This window comes from Dermochelys coriacea, chromosome 1, assembly GCF_009764565.3.
Source record: "Dermochelys coriacea isolate rDerCor1 chromosome 1, rDerCor1.pri.v4, whole genome shotgun sequence".
Classification (NCBI taxonomy): domain Eukaryota; kingdom Metazoa; phylum Chordata; order Testudines; family Dermochelyidae; genus Dermochelys; species Dermochelys coriacea.
Window position 1 is genome coordinate 247,075,269 of NC_050068.2, and position 26,970 is coordinate 247,102,238.

At 39.2% G+C, this 26,970-nt stretch overlaps 1 protein-coding gene across 3 annotated transcripts in view; it reads right to left on the reverse strand.

The window, feature by feature from the left end:
- Positions 1 to 214: 214 nt before the first annotated feature.
- The window catches only part of MTPN (myotrophin), a 52,266-nt gene continuing 25,510 nt past the window's right edge, over positions 215 to 26,970 (reverse strand). For all 3 annotated transcript variants that reach the window (XM_038410085.2, XM_043518544.1, XM_038410094.2), the window contains 2 exons: positions 26,557 to 26,640; positions 215 to 2,469 (listed from right to left, as the gene is read on the reverse strand). In XM_038410085.2, the coding sequence (XP_038266013.1) occupies positions 2,383 to 2,469; positions 26,557 to 26,640 (171 nt within the window). In that variant the 3' untranslated portion in view covers positions 215 to 2,382. The remainder of the gene's footprint in view (positions 2,470 to 26,556; positions 26,641 to 26,970) is intronic.

The following is a 26,970-nucleotide window of genomic DNA, read 5'->3' on the forward strand; positions in this document are numbered from 1 at the left end:
TGCAGGAAATTAAGGCTAGATAGCCTCTACTGTATCACCAGAAGAACTAGCACAAAGAAGGTTCAAATGATCCAGTGCTACAATTATGATCACTTAATAGGAGGTGGCATATGCAGGGAGGCTAAGGCAAAGAGAAAAGGACAATACGAGGTTATGTTATGGCCAGATACACAATTTGTTGACACTACTCACTACAAACTTGAAATTTAAAAAAAAAAAAAGATTTCAGAAAACTGCAATTTGGACTAGTATTTTAATAGCATAAGTAGCGACTAGTTTATGCCAATATAGAACTAATTACTTCAGTGATATCTTACAGAAAGTCAGAATTTGTATTCAGAGTCCACACTATCGTAATGAGATGATAGTCCAGTATTGATTAGAGATAGATTACAGAGTTCTTTATTTTAAAAGGCTTATTAAAGAACAGCTAGTCAAATGTGCTCATTCATTTATCAGTTACTCAGTGATTGATTACAGTTTTTAAAACATTTCTAATCTTTCCACTCTTCTTTGCCATCCATACCTCCCATAAATCCAAGAAACCCATCAATAATGGCTCACTACAGTTTCTCATTGGCCAGAATGACTGTATTCCTGATTTTTTTTTTTATCCTGTGGGGATGCTGCATATGTATAACTCGGTTTGTTCTCATTTACATTCTAAATACAGGGTTGTTTATAATTGAAGTTCATTTGCAACAGTATAGCAACATGGTTAAAATATGAACCCAAAATGTCTCAGTATATATTTATCTGGATGGCAATCACCAAATATTGTATTGCTCACCCTCCTGACATCACCTCAATTCCAGATATGGGAAATCAAAATAAGATTTCCTTGTTTTGTTTAAACATACTCTGCATTAAACACGATGCACATTTTTTACGTTACCATAATGCCTGAAAGCAGCATATACTGACATCCCAAAAGTAAATATATTCTTTTATATAATGTATGCCTTTAAAAAAACGGTACTGTGAATTGTTTGGGTGAGCTGGTATGTGTCTAATGCAAATTAAACATGAAAATCAAAAGCTCAGACTTTCATGGGTGGAATGGGGTGGGAATCCCTTGTTATAATCTTAAATCTGCTTCCATTAGTTATCAGTTCTACTGCTGTAATATTTACTAGTACATTAACTTCCAGATGAAATTTAAACATATTTGTGGGATCATACATGCTGTAGTAATGCAACAGGAGCTTCAGAAGAAGCCCGTTGCTCTCCATGAAGTCCTGACATTAAAAAAGTGCCTTTTCAGCCAGTTGATGAAGAATCTTAGGAAATTCATTAAAAAAAAAAAATCTTACTTTTTCTCTGGTGGTAGTTACAGATTTCAGTGAAACTGCATTTAAGTCTTCCTTTTCCTGACAGTAGGATATAGAAAAGCTCTTCATAGAACTATTTTTTTGAAACTATAGCAAAAAACATTTAGCAACTCTGATATTCGTTTCTAGTGAGAACATCTAAATAATTACCAGCAGCACTAAGTTTAAATCATTTAAGGTAGCAGAGAAATTCTTCTTGCGTACCAGAGGGCCTGGAGCTTTCACCATATGTGCCTATATTGTTTAAATTGACATGGTAAATGAGGAAATTCCATCTGACAACCCAAAAGGGTAAACTGCAGTGACATTTCTTATCAGACCCCAAAATATTTTAAGTTAGATTGGTCAGTTCTGGACTAGAACACATTGGGGGTGGGGGAGGGAAATCCTGAAGTTCAATCCTCCAAAAGGTACCTTGGCAGGCCTTTTGGAATATAACAAGGTCTTGCCTAAACTGATCTTTCCTGATTTACAAGGAGTCAAAAAAAGGTTAGTGTGGCATCTGATTAGTCAAGGTGGAGATAGCTCCTTTAACTAGTATCAGAAGTCTTCAGTATTTCAACATATGCTTTAAAGCAGAAGGATATAGCTATCAAGATACAAGCAACCCAAATGCCTCAATTACTACATTTTATATCATGGCAGACACTAACAGCATTGGACTACTGCCTCTTAGTTAGCGTTTTAGAGTACTTAATACAGTACTTTTGTCTACATTGATCTTTCAACACAAAACTTAATAGAATTGATCAGGGAGGCCTACAACCCAATTTTTAAGTGCATGTTCTTTCTCCCTCCTGCAGAAGAAGTTTGTTTTCACTAGAAATGGAAAAAAGATTGTGCATGAAACAAATCCTGAAGGACACTGATTATACTGATTTCCATTCTCTCCAAACGGATTATCGTTTTGATTGAGACCCCTAGTTAGTTTGATTCATTGAGAATTCCCCTCCCCCCCAAAGTATTTAGCTGAAGAAGCTGGAAGATACAAAGAGTTAAAGACAGGCAGCAGTGTGAGGCCACAGAAAAGACAGTTATATCAGTCCATCCATCACTGAAGAAGAACTTTGATTGCCTGGTTGTCAGTGGCTTCAAAGGCAGTTAGTCCATCTGGGCCTTTCACAGTCATATCAGCACCCTGTAAAAACATGAGAAGATTTGTCACTTAAGGGAGTTTGCATCTTGATATCGGCAGTTTCTTGTGAAGGGGTTCTGGCACACTAGTCATTACTCACACTGGAGAACTATTTTGAACAACTCACTAAATTGCTCACAAATTTCCTTTACATGCTGTATATTTCTCAGTTAGAAACCACAAGCTACTTAGTTTCATAGCTAAATATATTCAATCTTTTGGTTTTGAAGTTGAGCTAATACACAAAAATGGTTGCCACTCCACTTTGAATGGTACAAAGTGCTGCAGAAAGATCACATTAAAACTATTTTATGAATTATAGTACATATTATTTACTAGCATAGCCCATTAGATATCAGAAACTGGATGAAACAGTGCATTTCATTATGCATTCTTTTATTTGTTCACATACTTGCTATGATGCAAAGTTCAATAAGTCACTATAGTTCCCCCATTACTAATTCATAGAAATGTTCTCCTATATTCTCAAAAACAATACAAATACCTTCAAAAAAGCCTACTAAGCTATAATGAGGGGGAATCAATTAAACAAGACAAAAGTTAAGGAATAATACTGTCCACCATCACATCAAAATTCTCAACAATAAGCCTGCTCACCAGTACGTTGCCCTAATTTCGATATATTAGGTCATTAATGATGGCCAAATTAATTTTACAAGACCCAGTGCAGCTTACTATTTAAATAACGTAAAATTAAATAAGTACTGAAATTTGGATGACAGTGACTTTACTACCCAGCTTTCCACAATGTTCTAGGCAATGGAAACAAAAATAATGAATGGCAGAAAATTGTTTTGATGTATAAGACCCAAACCTAGCACAGTACAGAGTTTTCATCTGGTCAGTCCTAAACTACAGGAATATGAATAGGCTGTTCCACACTGCAATTCAATGTTACTTACTTGTCTCACCCCCCCCCCTTTAAAAAATTGTCCAATTTTCCTTCCCTTATGTCATGTCATGGCAGTAGGTGATCACTGTATAGTCTGGCGGTGAAGGGGGGGGGGAGGGATGAGGTTAAGACACTATGGAAGATATGTTTGTTTCTAGACTTTTTAAAATGGCATTCTAAAAGCGTGAAGCCATAAAATTGGTAGAATAAAATGGAAAAACCAAAAGCAACATCTTTCCAAGAAGGAAAGCAACAGCACCTTTTCTTTACATATCAGGTTAAACTACACTTGCAATAGTGTGTACATCTAGAGACTCTAGGACCAAAAAGATTAGAGGAAGCTCAAAAGAGAACAAAAATATCAGACCTGGAAGTAGAGATAACAGAAAAGTTAGAAGTGGAATGGACCCATCTCCATTGCCTTGCACCTGGTTAATTATACTTACTTTGCATTTTGTGTAGTCACATTGCGCATGAAAGTGGAGACTAAGGACAAATTATGGGTAGTTTAGCTAAAATACTAAGAGGACATGGTAAGTTTGCAGATTAATGGTGGAAATACAAAAGGAAGTGGAGGTGGAGTAAAAGAACTAATGGGATGAAAGGAAAAGCTATTCAGGAAAGATATTGCCTAAAAATGAAGTATGAAACTGTGAAAAAGACTCCCTGGGAAGAGGAGGAAGACCCATTGATAGTGACAAAGTTAGATTGGACAAGGTGCCAGGAAGTATGCTCAGTGAATAGAATTACTCTGGAAATAAAAGGATTTCAGAGACTACCAGAAATTTTCCATCTTTAATTCTATTTACTACCCTCATCCTTAAAATTAAAGAATATACTTTTTTTAAATTTCATACTAAGACTATACTGATGGAAGAAAAGTGTAGAAGAATACAGAATTATTGCTTTAGCTGTATCCTAGAGAAGCTATTATGCACTTGGAAACATTTAGTTGTTCCTCTTTTTTAGTAGACTAAATCCATACATAAAACCTAAAAGTAAGTTTCACACTTAATATTCATCAATATCAATAAAGACAAATCCCAGGGCCTCGTTAACATCCTTTGTCGTTAGACCACCTGTGGTAATTTGGGAATCTGTACGATTATTAATTCTATGAAAGATTATGAATTCTATGTATATATTTCTACCACTTCACTCACACCCGGTGAGACTGTTGCTGGTCACTTGAACCCTAACCTGCTGCCCATGCACTGGAACTCCCCCTCGCCCACCACCAAAGCCCTGCCTCCCCACCCTGTGTAGGGCTGGCATCTCCGCTCACCCCCTGCATGTACCTCCGCACCACATCCCACTTTTTTGACAAAAGTTGGCATTTGTCCCTTTTGCTCTTGCTAGCCACTCAAGTTGGCAAGAGCAGATGAGACAAATGCCCACTTTTGCCAATAAAGTCAGGATGGCTAGGACAGGGCTTAAAAAAAAAAAAGGGACCGTCCCAGCCAAAACGGGACATATGGTCACCCTACCATAATTGTAAAATTGGATAATGAGTTAATTGGATAATAAGACTCTTATTCTTGCTCTCAAATTATAATTGAAAATGTTGCATTACAACACTAGTATTGTTCTGGTGATATATTTGATTGCAATTTACAAATTTCAACTTTAGTGTATTATATCTCTATACTTCATAGTTCTCGCTAAAGTAATTTAGTTTTGTGCTTACATTTTTTCCTGGTAACTCTCAATTGAATAGAATCATTGTAAGTAGAGTGTTAATAGTTTGTTTTTGTTTTACATTCAGCGGGTTTGTGAAATTCATATAAAATACTCTCACTTAAGACTGTAGCATTTTAAACAGCATTTTCAATTTAGCTCATACATTTTAATCTAAAACTGCAATAGCACACAATTTCAAATTAGGTTGACTTTTTGCAAGATTGATTTAAATCAATCTCATACCAAGGATATTAATATCTCTAAGTGAGAACATAAAGTAAGGCCCTTGCTAAAATGAAACCATGTTACAAGTTTCACGCAAGTCCACACTTAGATGATTAAGAATAAAGAACATACTGCACTTGAAAGCAAACTCCTGAAGGCCTTCAATGTAAATGTTTCTTTAAACTACCCCAATAAATGGTAACTTCTCCCCCCCCCCAAAAAAAAACCAAAACGAACTCAAATCTAATCTCAAGATAGGACGATAACCTCTCACATATTACTTAGTGGTCTATAATGTAGGATCTCTCCTAAAAAGGTACTTATTAGCCCTATTCCCAGTATCACCAACTTGATGCAAAATCCCAAATAGAGAAATGAGTGCTAGATTAATTGGTCTCCTTTGGAAATTCAATACTTATTTCCAGTAGAAGAGGAACTGTTCAAAAGGTTTAGCCTGTGGATAGGGGCCAAGAACTTGAGTTCTAACTTGGATTCTGACACTAAATTGCTATGTGACCTTCAGCAAACTACATATGGTGGAACCAGAGGTTTAGTATTTGGACAACACTCACTGTGTCTGCAGGACAGGCAGCACAGTTAACATTTGTACATTCTTGTACTTCATTTTTAAAGCAATGTCCATATATTCAATGTAAACTTTCCCTACCAATTGTAATTTGAGTACTGTAACAGCATGAGCAGGCCCCTTCCTCTGAGCTGTACAAATTTCCCAGTGAGCTGGAATTGAAAGGCTTTATTTTATTTTTTTTAAACCACCACCACCAGGTCATGAAAGTTTAGTGAGATGTCTGGGTCCTCTATGACATTTTGCACCAGTTTGATCAATGGTGCTGCATGCCTTCAATGGAAGGTGAGGACAATATTTGCTAGTTCAGATCATTTTCCCCTTCTAACCAGCATCAATGCTGTTGCCTTAGTGCAACTTGAACCAGCTACTTTTCATCTGAACAGTGATCCCTAGTAGGCCCTATGACATCTTAGCTGCGGCAGTGGTTGCATGAGTGGTGAATGAAGCACACTTGAGTGTCATGTCATGTTGTTGGCAGCTGAGTATGTGGCATCTCCCATGTGATAAACAATGGGGGATGGCATGAATCCCTCTGGGATGCCACAAGTAAGTGCATTTGAAGCAGTTACCCATCATCACTCAGTTCTCCTGGAGAGGAACTACTGGAGCCACTGCAGTGCTGTGCTACATCAGGTAGCTGGGTTAGCAATAACTTGCTGTTTACTCTCTGAGGTCGAGCAGTTTGAGCATGGAAATTCTGCCTACGTCCATGGCTATAAGGTCATCTTTTAGTGCCATTAAGACATTCTGTTCTGAGTCTGAACCCTGATTGTTATGTTCCCAAGATGCTGGCAGATGACACGCTGTAAGAGCTTGCAAGCTGACTGTTAATTAGGTAAAGGATTAACCAGAGATATCCCTATTGGCATACTAAAAATAAAATACTGGTGTGTTCAAATGATTGAGAGAATCTGATCAGTGTTTATTATAAATTCTAAACAAATTAAAACTGTTAGAAAATAAGCATAATTTATCAAGATTAATTTTGCATTTGCTATAGTACACTTCTTCAATACTACAAAAAAGCGAACATAGATAAGTTTCTTATCTAAGGTGTGAGAGAGTTATAAAATTGTTTAATCACATGTAGGATAAAACCCACTACATATTACCCATGATATTACAGTCTAACAAAGGACTAAGTTTCCTAAAAATAAGTGCTCTGGTTTATAAGAATGGTCTCTCCACTTGAAGGAAAGATTCCTGTTTGTGCATTTCTGCACAATGCAAAAAAGTCATAAGTTTAGGTCAAAATGCCTAAAAAACCCAAGTTTTCAATTTTCAAAACCACAAGACATTTTGAAAATATGGGCAAGGTGATTCTACAGTTTTCATTTCTTTCCCCATCTGAAGCAAACAGATTAAAAAATGTTAAGCCAGCTTTTCTGCCCTTTGGTCTACTTCACTCTTATCTCTTTTTGAGGAAGACATTCATTCCTCACCTTTCTACTCTAACATGCTAGCAGCATTAGCCAAAGCAAGCATCTGTAAAATCAGTGCGCTTTTGCCACCCAAAGATGTGCACCACATCCCTTAGGGCAACAAAATGCATCTACTGTGTATCACAGAAGTTTTGGGGTTCCCCCCAAGACCTCTTCCACTCAGATCCCCATTAACTCAGTTGGACTCCAGTCCCACAACTCAAGTTAGTTTATTTGGCATACAGCACTGTAACGCTGAGTTGATCAGACTCAAGCATAGGGGGTGGTTGTAGGGTGTACCACACTCCTGAAATTACACAGCAAATCTCTTCTTTTATATACACACTTACACATTACATTACACGTACTATACATTGTATTACATGTGGGATTGGCTTGGTTACTTCATAGAAACCAATCCCTAAACAGCATGCTGTGTCCACAACACTGTTCCTATATAATTTACCCTTTATCTCATCTTTATGTTCCCAACTTATTTCAATCAATCATTACCTGATTGTCCCACTGGGAGTTTTCTTTCCTTATCTTAGCTAGTTCTGATACGTGTCCCTTAGCTCACTTACCCATTTACCGATCATAGTTAGCACAAACATTCTGTTTTCAGCCCGCTGATCTATTTACCTTCCTAATCCTGTCTTCCAAGAAATGAAGCTTCCCCCATATTTACTCATGTTAACCCAACCTATAAGAAGTTATCTTTATCTTGTAGCACCCAGACACCCCACTGGGCTAGGTGCCAACACAATGGGCAGAGTTAATGTCATTTGAAAGATTCTAGGTTCTAGTGAAAAGTTGTGTCACTACTGGGGAACGCCACTAGAAACATTCAGAATGGTAAAAGTTTAAGTGTGCCCAATGTAGTGAGATGCACTGAATTATAAGTTAGAGAAATTGATTTTCCTGGTGTCAAGCCCAAATGGTAACTAAGCAAGGTCTGCATACATTCTGCTACTTTCCAACACATGGGGACAGACATGCTGCAAAAGCCGAGAGCCAAATGGAGTGCTTTTTGAAAACACTCATGACACACTTTTCCGAGATATTGGACTGAGGAAGTTCATAGTAACTTGCCGTAAATACTTCACACCACCTCAATCAAGCCAAGAACACACTTCTAGGGAAGATGAACATGACAAAACTTCAAAAATACACATACATTTTGGAAGGTCAGTAAAGTGCTAAGATTCTTTACACTATCCAGGCTCTGTATATAGTCTGGTTTTAGCAGTGGAAGTAACTAGTAGATAAGGAGTGATTTTACTCCAAAGTTACAATATTCAACTACTAAAGTTATTCCTGTAGTTCAGCTCCACTTTGAGGAAACAGCAGCAGGTGGCATTGAAAGATAATATTGTTTTAACACCATGAGCCCTTTAATTGTACAACAGCTAGAAAATGTGTCTATTAAATGTAAGAATAAAACAAGAATGGAGTCGTTAAAGCAATAGTAGGACCAAATGCACTTGTCCTTTATACTTTACAAAGCAACTGCACTTCTATACCAAAACTAATTATTTTTATGTAGAACAATAAAATTGGAGCAAAGTAAAGTGTGGTCAACGGACAGAATTAGATTCTGACAGTGAAGTTTTCAAGACTGGATAGTATCTGAAAGGTTCTGTAGGACCTTTGTGGAGTTTATAATATGAATCCCTACAAATCTGCATGAACTTTGTCACCTGAAAAGTGTACTGTTTTACACAAATCTAGGTTGGAGTTTCTGGAAGTACAAATATGAAAACAGACATTTTATTTTAAGACTAATTAAATTTTAACAGAATATGATTTGATATCATTTCAAGGCATTTCAAGTTATGACAACTTGAAAAACAAGTTATGAAAAATGCAAAATAAATCCCTCAGAGAATACCTTTTTCTAATAAAGATTGACACTTTTCTACAAGTACCCTTACTGATGGGACTAGAGACTGAAATTTTCTATACACAGAGAAGGTAGAGCATAGTCAGCAAAAATGGAAATGTTCCCATACCATTTTAATATGCCTCCACACTGACTGGGAGGGACTAGTGTACTTCCAGACTCAGTAGCATCTTCAGTTTCCATTCCTACTGTTTGTGTTGCTTTTCTGCTGTGACTATGGAGAGGGCCGCTTGCTGGAGAGATTAATCCGTTTTGTACTCAATGCACAACAGCTGAAGATAATGCCTTTGCTGCTCCCAGCACATGGGAAAGCACTATTGGGTAGAGGAACAAAGGGTATGTCTACACTGCGAAAAAACAACACATGGCAGAGAGTCTCAGAGCCTGGGTCAGTTGACTTGGGCTCGCTGCTAAAATTTGCAGTGTAGACTTTTGGGCTCGGACTGGAGCCCAGGCTCTGGGACCTTGCGAGGGAGAAGGATCTCATAGCGTGGGATCCAGCCCAAGCCCAAAATGTCTATACTGCAATTTTATAGCCTGAAGCCTAAGTCCCCTGAGCCAGAGTCAGCTGACCCAGGGCAGTTATGCTATGGGTCTTTTAGTGCAGTGTAGTTGTACACAAAAGGAGTACAGTTACCAAGACCGCAGCCATTCTGTTTGCGTGTTGGAAGAAAGCATTAGGCGCAGTAATGGTAGCACATATGCATGTCTAAGAGGGAATTTTTAAATATGTTTAAGGGCAGTAGACTCTCAGGATTCTCATGATGCCATACCAAATTACACTTGTGAATAGGAATTGGAATACTATCAATTCATTACATACATTTGAGAGTTGTGTCACAATTCATCTGGGCAAGATTTAGCAGTTTGCTTTTTTGGCTATGTACACTGACAGTGACATTGACTAAAATGTTTCCTGTACATATAATGTTTGAATCTATTTTGCTTAGATTTCAAACAGTTAAAATGTTCTTCAGAATGGAAGGTTAGAATTTTTGGCAAGGAAACCAAATTTTTAAGTTACAGACCAGACCAAGTCCTGAGCTCTTGTTTCTAACTATGCAGCACCTAGGTAGTGTAATAGACAATAAAATAAGTTTTCAGGGCAGAAACATTTAGTTTTGTACGTTGGCATAAAAGTATTACTACAATGGAAAGAGCACAAATAAAGGATGCCATCTGCTTCCAACAGTAAAGTAGGTTCTGAATACATTAATTTGTATTCCAGTCTGAAAATAAGGTGGTATAGGTGAACAAGCTGAGTCAGAGTTTTAGGCTAGAAGGACCACCAGATCATCTAGCTTGACCTCCTGTCTACCATAAGCCACCAACACCATCCAACACCTGCACACTAAACCCAACTGAAATGCTAGAATACATTAGAGATTAACCAAAAGGAACTACAAAACAGGGAAGTTTCTGTTAGTCTTCTTCTTCAGATCTTCTGTACCAATTACAGATGTTCTCTCTCTGCTCAACAGACAGAGATTTGATTCAAAGTCAAGATTTTCTTCCAACGACTTAAGAGGGGCAGTGAAGGGGGCTGCTCCCATTCAGCTCTCTGCTGGTAGCCCGGCAGCTGCCCGGGATCTGTCTGGACTCTGGATGCAGAACTCCCCACCGAGAGCCTGGCTGTGGGGAGCTGAGAGTAAGGTGGGGGGCAGTACCAGGGCTCCCCACAGCGAGCCTCTGTGCACAGCACCACAGATCCCCGCGGGAGCCACCAGGCAGTAGCCTGGCTGGCAGCATAGAGTGGGATGAGGAGCCTGTGGGCAGCCAGGCTCTAGCTGGAGTACCCACCCACCCTGATAGCCTGGCTTTCACTGCTGCAGCACAGAGCCGTTAAATTGACAAGAATGACAGCCAAGAGTCAATATAAGTAACAGAGCATCTACATGGACACTGTCATCCTAACTGCACCAAAATAAGCCCTACGCCTCTGTAGTAGGGCACTTGCAATCGGCAGAAGCAAAGCTGTAGTCTGTACACAGACATAATTAGGTCGATGTAAGCCCCAAGAGTTGGGACTTTTTCTGAGGAAAACCACTGCCTCATCATGCATCAAATTTTAAATGACAAAATAAAGTTCAAGATCCAGTTGGATGAAAGAAGCTACATCAAAAACCTTAATTGTTTAAAATAAATAAAAGGAAGTATTTCTTCACACAACACACAGTCAACCTGTGGAACTCCTTGCCAGAGGATGTTGTGAAGGCCAAGACCATAACTGGATTAAAAAAAACTAGATAAATTCTATCAATGGCTATTAGCCAGGATGAGCAAGAATGGTGTCCCTAGCCTCTGTTTACCAGAAGCTGGGAATGAGTGACAAGGAATGGATCACTTGATGATTACCTATTCTGTTCATTCCCTCTGGGGCACCTGGCACTGGCCACTGTCAGAAGACAGGATACTGGACTAGATGGACCTCTGGTTTGACCCGTATGGCCGTTCTTATGTTAATTGTTATTCTTACCAAGGCTTCTTTCATGTCTAAATCACATGTAAATACCAGGAACGTAAAAGACAAAGGGATCTGGGCAATGCTGTGTTGTGATGCTACAAGCGTTACCTACTGGAGCTGTCCACAAGCTGAAAGACAGACTTGCAAAGCAATACTCCTTCCCCACTCCCTCCTAGTTGGAGTGCAGAGAATGATTTATTAACTGTGAAGGAAACTTTTATTTAGAGCACTAATATTGTTTGGCATTTATTAATTGCTTTGTAACCTTAGTAATCATCTAGAACAATTACAGACCTGCCAATTCTTTAAGAGCTCTCTGAAAAGCCATTAGACTTAAAGTATATCCCTTAATTTTAAAAATATACATTGTTGAGACAGTTTTTTTTAAAGTAATAATCTAAATGGCAGTTCTATAAAAAAAATTTAACTTGGCAGCAACAGAACATGTTGCCCCATGAGACTCACTTTGGTACGGAGTCTCAAGACAGATTACATGAAATGCATCAGACGTGATCTGATGGAACTCCCAAGGTCTGAGAATACTTCCTCACCTTCTGGTTAAATAATGGAGTAGCACTGAAGAAAATCAACCTCTTAAAATCTCAGAAGAAGCTGTTATAGACCCTCAGACAAATTATATTTTCCTCTGGTTAGATTAAGTGGAATGGGGAAGAAAAAACAGGTACTGTCTAACAAGTCTTGAGGAATTTACTGTATTTAATCCTGTCTCATTTCATCCTTAGACTTTTTTGGGGTAGGTACAGTGTTTTCATATCACGTATACTGTGCCTAACACAATCCCTAATTGTATTTTAGTAGCTCAGAGGTCTGAAACATTTAACAGATTGTGCTTCCTAATTCCCCACCAATTTTAAAAACAAAAAATACTGCACTGCTTTTCTCAAAATTTTTTGCCCAAGTTCTGATTCCCCAAACAATTGCAGTATAGTTTTAGTCCATTTTTTCCTTTAATTTTTCGATCTGAAGTCACACATTACTTCTGCATCAAATATCTTTCTGCATTCAACAGAAATTAAATGGGTGATTTACAGTATTTCAGCATAACCCTAATTCCATGCAATTGAAGAAACAGGGTTTTAAAAAAACAAAACAAAAAAACACACCACATGTGGGCAAGTTTAGTGCTCACAAGTAAGGAATTTTCAGTGATGGTCCGAACCAAGATTAACTCAAGAACTGTGTAGGGCTTATCCACACATTATTGCCAAGGCACTTCAACCTTACAAAGTTGTCATTATTTGAGCCCTAAGACTTTCTGGAGTAGAAAGATCTTTGAGAAACTGGGATTCAGCCACATGCCCACATAGAAGGAAACGGCCAGTCTAATTTTCAGTTGAGACCCAACAAGGATTTGAAACTAAGCTTTGATAAGTAAACCTATTGGCTATTAGCCAACTTTTATGCCTCCAAAAACAAGAGGTTTTTTTTTGTTAAATATAGGTCAAAGTAGTCAGAAACAGCATTAGGGAGACCAAACTTTCTTGCCAGGGAGTTCATAAGCGTGCACGTCACGACTAGTGTAACTTTATTTATATGCAAATCTTGAGAATTTACTGCACACTTTTTGGCAAAGGTGAAGTACAAAAAAAAATTACCCTCTATCGTAGTGATACCCAGACTGAGGCTCGTGAGCCTCAAGCGGCTCTTTAATGTGTCTCCTGTGGCTCTTTGCAGCTCATAATATTAAAACACTGATTTAATTAATAACCAATCAGGATGCTTTTACTATGTTATTAACAGACTGTAGTTGACCTGATATTATTTTATTTTGCTGTGAGAATATATTATTATTAACCAAGTATTTTAGTATTACTTTATATTCTATATGAAAATAATCACTAAATGTTTCCCATCATACTGTTTAAATATAGTACTATAGTAAATTAAACAACGAATTCACACTACTGTGGCTCTTTTGCGTAACACTGATCGCTATTTTTGCTCCTGAGCCACTGAGGTTTGAGTATCACTGCTCGGAAGGTTATTTTTAAAATTGCATCTCAGGTCATGTCTCAAACTCATTTGAAAATGCAGTCTCACAGTTAATGTTCGGTGCATGCTCTGTCAGAAAGATCTTACTGTGCCACAAAAGAAGAGGATTACTTCAGCAGCCCAATTTTCCTTCTAAATGGGTATGACAAAGTGCTAATTCATTGCAGGAACCCAAGTATGTTGACCCCCAAAGTTTGCTCTGCACCTCAGAATGTCAACATTTCACATTCCTACTTTAAAACTTCACATCAGTTATATTACTATCCATTGTTTAGGTATTGGACAGTATAAGACCACAACTGCCTTTTGTTAAAATAGGCAAATACAGTTCTATTTTTTCCCTAGATACAACTTTTTCAAATCAAAATACTAATTTAGAACATTCTCAGGAGCCTGGCATAAAACTGTGGGATTTGTATCTATTATTCTGATTATTTCCTAGCCAGCTATGCTTTGCTAGCGATGACAGTTTTGATGGGAAATAACCAGTATTTTAAAGAAATAAAAGGAGTGAGTGATTTTGGTAACCCACCATTTTGGTTTTGTACCAGAGGAACTGGCATTCTCCCTCAAACTCTTTTACACCCTTGTAATGGACAGAAAGGAGTTTGCATACATTTAAATGTCCCCCACCACAAAGTCTAATTCTTGCCACTTAAATCTGTTTTCAAATTGCATAACTAGTTGCAAACAGAGGGGCTAGAAACACTAAACAAGAGTTAGTGAGTTTTGACACAAAGGTTTTAGGGTTAACACAATTCGGAAGGGTTCTCACCCTTCTCTACCAATAATCCCAAAGAAAATGTTACTTTTGTCCCTCAGGTTCATCTTGGCAACTTCCTGATGGTTTATCAGTGCTTGTGTTTTAGGTGAAGACAGGCCTGAACCATCAGAAAAAGACAACTGATGTGAAAACATTTAATGAACCAATCTGTCAAAATCATGCCTGTAATAGACTGCAGCCAATCACTATGATTAGTGTGACAGCAATGCCTGAGAACACTCAATCACCTGCAATCTCAAAATTTTCCAAATACACCTCACTTTGCTGCAAGTAATAAAGAAAACTGAGCAAATCAATTTCTACTTTTTTGAGGAAAAAAGTCTGAATGGAAACAGTTGAGTGTTTCCACTGATGTAGGAGTTCTAAAGTGCTACGACTATGAGAAACAGACACCCCTAACTTTTGCAGAAGCATGTGGCTTAGGGAAACCATGCAGAAAGGGAACAGAAACCATGCACTTCAGGAGACAAGTGTCTCAGTGCCATAAGCCTTATGCAAGAGTCTTATCAGATTTATACTGAATCACTTACAAATCTCATGCTAAATATCAATAGGTTATTTTGTATTTTATTTTGCACATTAATGTAAAAGTCTTGCCTCTTGGATAGATCAAGTAATAAGTAATTACATTTGACTTTCATCTCACATGAAAATGCTTGTACTTGTAGAATATCACCATCTTAAGATATATTGATGTATTAAACCAAAAGTTCAAATACCTTAACCAAAAGGCCACGCTTCCATAACACATGAAAAACGTTTTTGCACTTCTTAAAAGGCAAGTACAAAACTACTATAGTAAATTTTGTTCTGTATTTTCATTTCCCCAGGAACTTCAGTGCAACTACATTAGTAGGTCAAAGCCTGAGAGAGAATGCTCCCTTGTAACCAATGTCAGTACTGGTAAAGAACTGACCAGAAGTTACTCCTGGGGGAATTCTGTGCCACTGCACAGGTGCAGAATTTATGTCCCCTGCAGATATCTTTGTATCTCCCCATAAAAATGACTTTCTGACAGGGAAGAAAAGAGAAGCCACAAGAGTGGTCATGCGACCCTCCCTAGCAGTGCATTATGTTTTAGGGGCTCAGGGCAGACAGCAGAGAGGTAAATCACCGTGGGGCAGGAGGCGGGACTGAGGAAGACCTGGATGGGGACTCCACCCTGTGCCGGGCTCAGCTGCTAGTCCTGGCTAGACTGGGGAGGACAGGATTTCCTCTTCCCTTGCATAGCATCTGGGGCCAGGTCAGACCCACTCCCAGATTTCACCCCCAGCTGAAGGAAGCTCTGCAAACTCCCCCTCTACCCAGCTTCCTGCATCCATAGCCCCTCAGCTGCAGGGGGAGGGATCCTGGTAAAGGGAGCTGCTCCCCCATTCACCCAACCCCTGTGTATCCAGACCCCCTCATACCCAGACCCTCCCGCCAATGCTCACTCACCCACACTCAGACCCCCAGAACGTACCCCCACCAACAAGCCCCTGTGCATCAAGGATCCCCCCTGTACCTGGATCCCCTACTGAGCTGCCCAAACCCAGATTGTCCCGCACAGAACCCTCTCAAACTACACCTGGATCCCTCAACACTAAGCCCCTCCACACTTGGATCCTGCCTTGCTGAGCCTGTCTGTCCACACCTGGTGCACGTGTCATGGAGGGTCGGGTCCTGGGGGGTTTCTGGGGCAGGCCTGGTCTTTGTGCTGTGTCAGGGTTGGGTGCAACCTCACTGCTGAGTCCGTGTCCCAGAGGAACTGCACAGTGATCTCCTACCTCTGTGCAGCCAGTAGCCTGTGCTCCCCAATGCCATCCTGGAGCCTCCATATTTATTTGACAAATAAAATTAACAGAATTTTAAAAGATCGTGCACATAATTTTTATTTTTTTGGCGCAGAATGCCCTCAGAAGTAAGCAGCAGCAACTGCAGCAGCATTAAAAGTGGCATACTTGACTAATTGCCAATTACATCTTTTTGCTCCCAGAAAGTTCTCTTAGCCCCCACTTGAAATTCCACTGAGCATTTCAAGTCCATAAAGATGTAAGTTCACTGAAATTTCAAGCATCTAGTTTATTGATGGTTACTCTCCAATGCCAATCAAATGCTGCAAAATTGGTTTTCCATTCTTACCAGGGCCAACACAGAATCCCAGAGATGGCTTAAACTTTATGCATATGAAGATTCTAAAAAGAAACGATGTAGAGTTAAGGATGTATGCACTCAATGCTCTATTCTCTTTGTATCTTTCCTGAATATGGATATTCAACACCTAATGCTTAAATGTTAGAAAACCGAGAAATGCACAGTTAAGGCAGCATTGTCCCCACACCAATTGGCAACCTGAACTCTGTTCACAAAGTTTCTTGGTGAATTCTACAGATGATCAGAAGGCAATTCCCCACCTATCCCTGGAAGTAATTCCCCTCTTGAAGGTAGGGCCTGTCTGATGAGCCTGTCATACAGGTAATTCCACTACTGGTAATCTTCAGGTAGATCACAGTCAGGGGAATCAGAGAAGTCAGGTTGGCACTTCAGATCCTATGACAGTTTTAAATAAACTGGGAGGGGAGTGGAAGGTGAGGACTTCCTGTTGACTGTCTCAGAAACAGAGCTATTATTCTGAGACAGGCATCTTGCCAAGCCTGGTGAATCACAGCTGGTTAGCTAGTTGGAGCTGCTGCAAATGCAGCCCGAAGAACCACAAGTCAGCTCTGCCTCCCTGCCACCTCTCCCTTCCCGAAACACATCAGGGACCAGGAGTGCTGGTAGGGACAGAGTTTTCAGTTCTGTTCCTCTTGCAGCAGCTCAGGATGTGGCTCATCAGCTAAGATTTTTCCTATAAAAGGAAAACGTAAATAATTAAATATGTAATCTAAGGGACAAGACATTTAATTTGCTTTAATGTTTTAAAAAAAGAACCCAAAAGGCTCTAGTGATTTTGTAGTGTCTAAATGGATAGAGCCCTTCACAGATATCTGTGGATTTGCAGGGCTCTATGGGATTCTGATAAGGGCCTCAGAAGGTCCATTGCCCTTCACATCTCAAATTTGATGAGGATGATTGCCTTCTAATCTTGCTTAGAATCTCCACCTCCACCAACAGTTGCAGGAGAGAGGTTACTGAAGACTCGAGGCTAAGTGAGCCGAGTTCCAGGAACACTACAAAAGGGGCCCCTTGACTGTAACCTCCAATACTGCTTACGTATCTGTCCCCTCCCCTCCTTCCTCCAACCACTTCCCCCAGTCAGATGAACCAACTCTGGTACATCAGGCAGGGACTTACATGAATTACAGAAAGTCTGTTAACTTGGGCAGCTGAACTGTTTCAAGACCAGCAACCCTTTCTGTACTTATGTACCCTGGTAGGTTTGGAGCAGGCAGGGAGCTATGCCAAAGCTGTGAACGAAGCTACCAGTTCAGCTAAGTAGGGATTGCCAGTGATCCATGGGTGAATAAATAGTAGTCCATTGTTCCAAAGGTAATGAATTATTGACCTTTACAGTACCATGTACTATATCTCCTCTAAATTCGTCAAATGAAGTCTTCTCTCAATTGTCATTTTTATCTCTAGGATCTTACAAAAAAGTTACCAGCTATTAAAAAAACACTTAAAATGTGCTTTATCTCACAAAAGACTGTTTAAATTACTTGGAATTTTCCCCATAAATTCTACCCTAGCTCTTGACTTGCACAGCTTTTTGGGCAGATTTTGTGGGGGGTGGGAGTGGAGTGGAATGGAAGGTGAGAGGGGGTGGAGATGGATTTTAGAAAGCAGAAAACTCTACTTTTAATGGAAACTTAGCCACAATCTTTTCCTGTGGATTTGCCACCAGCCACTCCATAAAATACTGCTTCTTAAGATAAGACTTGCAGACAGGCATGGTTATGACAGTTATAGTATTTTCTGGGATGTAGTACTATGGTTTCAGCTGTCAACACTACCTCCAATTTTTTTATTATTATTATTATTATTATTATTATTATTATTATTATTAGGAAGTCAGTCTCCTCAACAAGTGATAGTACAATTATTTTATCTATGGGCCTATAAAACAAACTAAAAATCTAGTCTGCAGGTTACAGCTCTACTCACTGTTGGCTTCTGTTGTCTCCTAGTGGACACGTTTTCATATAAGGAATAGGTATTACTTATTGAGTGGTTAACTGTCTAGTTTTAAAAAAAGAGAATCCTATAGAACATTAAGTTAAAAGCAATTAAAGTTTTAAATAAACTTTCCTTCCTCTCCTTCACCTGCCCAGAAAAAAAAAATGTTTACGAACTGATCACTTATGTCCCCATCATATTGAGTTTGAGTTTTACAGTTCAGCCAGGTTCCCAGATGCTTTAGGTCCATCACCGACTGAGGGAGAACTTTCACTACTAAAAAACAAAAACATTTAACATAAAAACTCTTGTCACCTATTTTACAGACTTTTTTCAGAATAAGATTTTAGTTTCCTCTTGGGTATTTACTCCTTCATCCTTTGTAGGAGCAATTCAGTAAGATATCTTATTTAAATCAAGATGCTCTTTTGGAAATAAATATATATATTTAAAATGTTTTCCATGACCAAAACGGGACCAGAGTACAGAACAGTTTAAGTCAACAATTTGCTCTATTCAATCTGGAATCAGAAACCATGTTACAACCATGTAGCATTCAGTTATAGGCATAGCAAGCAGACTTCTGCCTGTTCAAAAAGTGCAGTACACCAGATTTCTGATAACAGGACCAGTGCTGGCCGTAGAATTTTAGGGAGGGCCAGGAAAATGATTCTCCTGAAGCAGATGAGAGGCAAAGAAATGGAGCCCCTTATTTAATTGGAAGAGAGGACAAAGCAGAGCCAGCAGTGGGCCTGTAGGTAGGTAAATGTCCAATAGTGAGAAATTTTTAATCTGGGTTAGCCATCTTTAAAACTTGGTACACTATTATATTGCCATTGCCACCTAGAGTATATGAAGTGAGCCAAGAGCTACATCATTAGCATTAACATAGTGAATGAGGCAAGCTGTTTTTAAAAAGTGTTTTTTGCAGTAATTAATATTTTAGTTATGTTGTCTTGCACATTTGCAAACCCTATTTGCATTCAGCTCACTGTAATATTTTGTACATCTAACAATAAGAGCCGATAGTACTGGACAGCTGCTATGTAAATTTCACGTGCAGCAGTACAACTCAATTCTCATTTACAGCTTCTGTAGATATTCTTATCTATTTTGTCCCTGCAGAGGTTATACTGAGTTTTGCCAAGATACGTGACAGCTTTAATGGAGTACACCATGTCTAATCAGGAGCAGTTTAAAATGCAGACTCTCATATATTACCCTCTAAAGAAACTGTACCTCTCAATATTTTCATTAAAAAAAATGCATGAAAGTTTTAAAGAGTTGGGCTGAAAAACAGCAAGAGGCAGAAAATTCAGAGGTAAGAATTAAGTTTCACTTAAAATCCTCCATCTTCCCCCTTGTGTCCAGGTATTGAAGGCAATACCAAACAATTATTTGTACACGTCTTATTGCCACTAACAAGGCAGGTGAAGGATAAACATTCAGCCTCAAGTTAGTTTCCCTGATTTTTATCGATCAATGCCAGATGCCTCTAGAAAGTGAATTAATGGACAGATGTCCATGTTATAAGTGTTCAAAAGGGACTAGATCAAAAAAATTAATTAAGTATTCACCTAATTTTAGGAGTTAAAAAAACCCACCCACAATGACTGCTAATGAGAGAGCCAACACGAACTTGGCAATTTGGAGAAAGCCTATTTTAACAGAGGCCAAATAAAATTCTAATTAAGACTGTATCAGAAGCAGTCAGCTATGATGTACAGGAATTTTTACATCTTTGTATGCCACAGACAAGCTCAGATTTCCAATACATAGCTAAATATTACAAGATAAACCCCAATTAGACTTCAGAGTTATGTATACACATGTAGGCTACAGTACAAATTTTACAGAAGTCTTAATTATGAGGGCCAAGATAGTTTTGGATAACACTGCATTTGATATAATTGGGTCTTACCTGTATACACTAACTACAAACTTTGCAAGGCTCAAGGTTTCTTTTGATGTCTCCCAATGTTTCGACACTGTAATTTGATTAATTGTGAAGTATTAAAAACCAAATGGTCCAGAATTTTTGTCCTGCAATTTCAAGAGGCTCTCAACATTTTTGCAGTTACAATCTCATCTTGATAGATCACAGCTTGAAAGCTTCTTGCTTCAATGGACCTTAACTTCTTCCATACATTTAGTAGCCTATGCGAATAAGTTGTGCCTAAATGCTTTTACTGCTGCCAAATAGAGTAATCTTTAAAGCCCTGTTTTTATGCTCTGTGTAAGAGCAAACAGTTTTCCTACACCGGTTAAATCATTCTCCTCCAGAATTTTTAAAGCTTTCGATTACTGTAGGTCACCTTGACTAAGCCTAACTTTCTTCTTTATAAACTGCACTTTCATACTAGCATACATTTTGCACTCACTCTTTGAGCAGTTCTTGGTGCACAGAATGTACTCTAACCAAGGTCTTCAGAGTCTTATATAAAAAGTAATGTACTGACACAGTAAAAACCTCTGGTTTTAAATAAAATCTTGAGTACCCACATACTGCAGCAAATGGTAGGAAATTAATTGGTATGGGGGCATTTATGGGTCACATGCTTCAGCACCTTTTCACTTACTAGATACTTCCTAGTTATTCTTCACTGGATTCCTTATTCTATTTTAATTACCACAATTCAGGTACAGCTATGAAAGTGGCCTATATTCTTCTTACTTCACTAAACTGTTACGTTCCTTTACTTATATCAACTATCCACTTAGGCACATTATTAAATGCAAAAATAGTTAGTTATGCAATGTTAAGGTAGCACAGCTCAGAGCAAAGAAGTCAGGAAGTGCATAAATTAACATTTTAGAGAAAGTGTGTGGAGAAAGGGGTAGGGCATATCAAGATCTAGGGATTGAGTCAGCTGGGATTCAAAAATCAAGCAACAGAAGAGATGTTTTCAGCCTGAATAGGCAACAGTAACTGAAATGTAGCATGCTGAGACAATGGGGGGGTGCAGCTAAAATAGTATCTTTCGTAGCAGTAGGATTACTAAATTTATGGAGAATTGGCCCAGAAGGCAAATCTGTCACTATTGTTTACCAGTCCTGCTACAAGTTAATTGGTCTTCCAGCTGACATTTATACTATTCTGGAAGAACCATCACCCGTTAGGGTTATCTGGGACAGCATCACTTCTACCCCACCGGTGTCTTCAAAGATCTGGACCTAACTTCCTTCAGCTCAGTCAAGGAAAAGGCATCAGTTAATTACGTAGGATTACCAGACAAAAATTCATTTTTTGTGAAAATGTTCTCTTATGTTCAAGCTGACAGCTGAAAAAGAGGCCCTCCACCTCAAAAGCTAACCTTATTTCTATTTCCAACAGAATAACAGGTTCTGAACACCACTTGTATAGCAACCTATTTGCCTCTTATAGCTTTGACAGAACATTTGATACAGGTCTTCAGACAGGGTAGAATGGATTCCCTCCCATTGTAAAAACAAACAAACAAACATTCTAAATCTACGTCTTTACTATATTTGGAATTATGAAAGCTCTTTTACTTTCTTTCTGCAACATTACTTCACTATATTTGCAGAGGCAGTTAAATACAACTCCAGCTCACAACCCTGAAAGATTTGATGGTAGGGACACAGGAGAATCATCATCAAAGGATCTTTTTTGCAAGCGGAAAATTACACAACCAAAATGAAAGTTGGATTTGTAATGAACGTGACAGTCTTGTTTAGCCACACACAAAAGCTAAGCAGTCAGTCCTCTGTGGGCTCTGATGTGAAGTCTTTTAGAAGTGTTTCAAAATAAACTTAACATACAGTGTCAGATCCAGCCATCATTAAGCTGGAAACTCTACTTTGCACCCCCATTATAAACCCCATTATGAAGTCTCCCATTTCACAACTCCTAGATATTCTTGATTCTCTGCTTGATCTATAGCTTGTAAAATGGCCTTCCCTCCTCCAATCATTTTTCAAAATATAAATTATTTAACTTCAAGTTAGTCACATGCAGACTTTACTACATTTTAAGATGGTTTCACAGTTGAAGTAACTACACTTCAAGAGCATAAGTAATTCAGACCATAGAACAGACAAAGCATGGCAATATGTCACTTGGACGAGGGTACTAAGGTGTTTAATACTTTAAACAGATCTGTCTTATCACAGAGAACACCGCCTCAGACATTTAACCGATCTGGTCAGAAAATTCAACTACAGCTGAGTCCCAGTAAATGCAACATTTGAATCCATTGCTTCCATTGGTATTGGCTAATTGAGGGAAGTGGGAACAGTGGCAACACTAAACTGTCTGAAGAATGAGAAAACTGATGCTACTTTCCCTGAATTACTCAGTCGCCTTGGGCTTGTTTATTAGAATGTAAGCATTTCAAACAAACCACCAGAAAAATCTTAGGCGGTTTCTGTGTATTGGAAAACATTATTTAAGACATTTGGTAATAAAATATGAAGTTCTTTTAAGTCATGAGCTAACAATGGCTGATGAAAACCAGTGTCTGCATTGTGTTTGGCAAAACACAGCATAGTAAGCTTTGGTGAACGAGTTTCACGGTAAACTTGCTGTTTACACAAAGTTGGTACTGCAGATTTGTAATTAATCTGGAGGTACACACACAAGGTTGTAATAGAATTATGGCCATATCCAGCTTATCTGCCACTGCTTAAGAACTGGTTGACATTTGCTTTCAGGACTCTAAACATATAGTCACAACTCTATCATACACCAGGTGGACAGGGATATATTTATGAAAAAGCCTGACTCGGACAACAGCGAGGATCAATGTTTAACTTGGATAAAATGCACTTGAAGCTTTTGGCTAATTAAGGAAAATCTCACACCCCTTCCAGAATCACAGTAACACAGGGCTGAAAGGGACCTCAAAAAGTCATCACGGTCTGTCTCAGCTCAGGCTGGACAAGCAAACCTAGACCATCCCCGACAGATTTTTGTCCAACCTGTTCTTAAAAATCCCCACTGATGAGGCTTCCACAACCTACTTTGGAAGTCTATTTCAGAGACCAACTACCCTTTAGTCAGAAAATTTTCCTAATATCTAATCTTTGCTGAAGTCTATTACTTCTTGTCCTGTCTTTGGTTGATCTCCATGTCCTCTAATCACAATCCTCTTTATAGCAGCCTTTAACATATTTGAAGGCTTATCAGATCCCCCTCATTCTCCTTTTCTCAAAAAGGAAACATTACCAGGTTTTAACTTTCTCTCATAGGTCAGATTTTTGAAATTTTATTATTTTTGCTGTTCTCCTCTGAACTGGACAAAATACTCCAGTTGAGGTCTTACATGTGCCAAATAGAGTGTTACATACAACACTCCTTTCAATACACTTCAGAACAACACTAGCCTTTTTCACAACTGCATCACACTGACTACTCAAATTGCAAATGACTATAAACTACCATATCCTTTTTTGCAGTACTACCCCTAGCTAGTTTTCCCCATTTTGTAGTTGGGTATTTGTACTTGTTTTTAATGAATTTCATCTTGTTGAATTCAGACTAATCCTCCAATTTGTCACGCTTGTTTTGAATTCTAATCCTGTCCTCCGAAGTGCTTGCAACTCCTCCAAGATTTGGGTCATCTGCAGATTTTTTTTTTTTTTTTTAAGGATACTCTCCACTCCATCATCCAAGTCTAATATAAATATTGAATATTAGCAGATCCAGGACTGACCCCTGCAGAACCACAATATATCTGCTCTCCCAGTTTGACAGCGAACCATTGATAACTACTTTGAGTACCATTTTTCAACTTAGTGCACTCACTTTATAGTAATTTCATTGAGATTGCATTTCCGTAACTTGTGTATGAGAAGTGCTATAGTACTTCACCACATCAGAAAAGTTTAAAAAGTAAAATTAACTTGGCAGTACTACTGTGATAAAAACCAAAGACATGTAGTCTTAATATTCATGTACTCTTTTAGAATTCATATTCCATTAGCTGTGATCATACATGCCAGGGTGCAGCTATTTGGGGGTCAGTGGTGTGGGGATTTAGATGTGGGAGCTCAGGGTAGTGCATGGGGGTGAGGCTTGTCAGGGTGGGTATGAGTGTAGGGAGCTCATTGGGGGGGGCGGGAGTGGTCTGGGTGCAGGGGTGGGGGGTCCGGAGACCTGGGTGCAAAGAGGCTCTAGTTGCAGGGGCTGAGATTCAGTGGGGTGGGCTTGGGTATGGAGGGCTGGGGGGGCTCTGGGTTTACAGGGTGATGCTTGGCAGGGGTGTCTGGATATGGGAGGTCCAGATGCATGGGGACTGGGTGGATGGGGGAGCAGCTCCCCATACAGTGACCCCTACCCCCACAGCTGAGGAGTGATAGAAGCAGGAGAGGATACGGAGCTTCCTGCAGCTGGGGGAGGTTTTTGGTGGTGGGTCTGACACAGCCACTCTAGCACGGGAAGAAGAAATCCTGTCTTCCCCTGCCTCCAGCCCAGCCAGGACTAGCAGCTGATCCTGGCTCAGGGGTAGGAGCCACTGGGTGGGGTGTCCCCAGCCCTGCGGTGATTTACCTCTCTGCCAGCTGCTCTGGGTGCCTAAAACGACGTACCTGTGCAATTAGGGAGTGGTGCGTAACTGTTCTTGCAGCTTTCCTTTGCTTCCCTGTCAGAAAGTCATTTTTCTGCAGGGAAGCAAAGAAATCTGTGGGGGACATGAATACTGTGCAAATTCCCCAAAGAATAGAAATTGTATAGTGAGATGCTGCAGATAAGCATTAAGCAAAATTGTAAACTGCGGTATGTTGTGGAACAAAGAAGAAAAAAAGAATATATGCAGCTGGGTGCACAAAAACACAGGAGCTTGGACTCCTGAATGGAAGCTCCACCCAGACTGCCTGTTTGGAACTTTGCGGGTTTTGAATTTGAAGAATTGTCGGTTGGCTCCTGAAGAAGATGGATCATAGACGGGGTAGGGAGCTGGACTGTGATCAGGAAAGGAAGCATTGCTGGGCTCTTATAAGATTACGCTTTCCCTAGTGGAGTAAGTAATAGAAGGATTAGTGAAAGTTATTGTGTTTAATAAAAGTAATTACAAATTTGGTGGTTTTTCAAATCCAGAAGTTGAAGGTGGAATTAACTGATGGGGTTTTGAAGAGATCTGCAGGGCCCCCAAATAGAGTTAGGAAAAGCAGCCAAGATCACCTGATATTTTACAGGCATGTGTCCTGAGAGGAAGCTAAGGGGTAAAAGATTGAACAAGTGTTGAACAAGGTATGCACCAGGAAGGGGGAGATCATAATAGTACTGATTTCAGATTTCATTCATTAAGTTGATATCAGGAATAAATTTAGAGCAATCTTAATTTATGCATTTAATAGTTTCTGAAAGTACATCAGTTCTGTAATAATGAAGTTACAGAAACTGTAGGATGTCAGCAAAGAGGCTAAACCTGACAGTACATTTACACCTGCAAGTCATTCAACTGAGAAAGCCGTATACCATTTTGACAGTGATCTCAAAGGTTCAGTAAAATTACTTCTCATTGTAACAAAATTCCACTGACTAAACAGATTTTCTATTTCTATTGCAACTAATACAGACTGTGGGGCTCTGGGTGCTGGATAACAGTGCCCAAATAAGAGTAGGGAGATCAAAAGACATTTCAGAATTAAAAATAGTCAGAAAAGGGAAATTTTTAAATAGGACTTTTCCCCAGTCATCCTTCCAGCAAATATGCTGGACTCTGAAAAAGCAACCAAGTGCTGCATCTACCAAAAAAAGAAATGCCAAATGGCAGTCTTACATAAAATGAGCAGACATAATCACCTCCCCCCCCCCCCCAACTGCTCCCTTAGCCCATGTGCACCGAGTAAGCAGCAGCACCAAATGTTGGTTTCTGCGTAATGAAGTGCCAGCCTCTGGTCTGATGACATGAATGACTATCCTGTTCAGTTATTTTGAACCCACTTGTTCCACCTTGTTACCGTTAAAGTCAGAGTACTGAACTTCATCAATGAGCAAGTTATAAGAGCTAGCATTGGGTAAACATTTATTTAAGTCTCACCTTTGACAGAAGCAATTTCACACAAGTGACATGACCCTCATAAACTGCTGATAGAAGTGGTGTTATGTGATGTTTATCTGGAGCCTGTAAAGACAGGAACAAAGACCATTACTGAAGCACAAATTCACACTTACCCTTTTAAATACAACACTTCAGCCTTTACATTATGTACATTGATTTATACTATAATGAAAAGTTAACAAAAAACTAAGCCATTTTTTAATGCATCCACCCTCCTGAAAAACAAATAGAAGTCAGGAATTTCAAAGTTACTGTTTTAAAAGGATTTTCCTGTTGCAGACTGATAACTTTCTGGAAAACTTTCTTGGCTCATATCTCCACAAGAGCTTGGCTACAGAACACCAAGTTTGTTTTATTCGTCTTGCTGGAAAGTCCGTTTAGTTCCCCCCCACC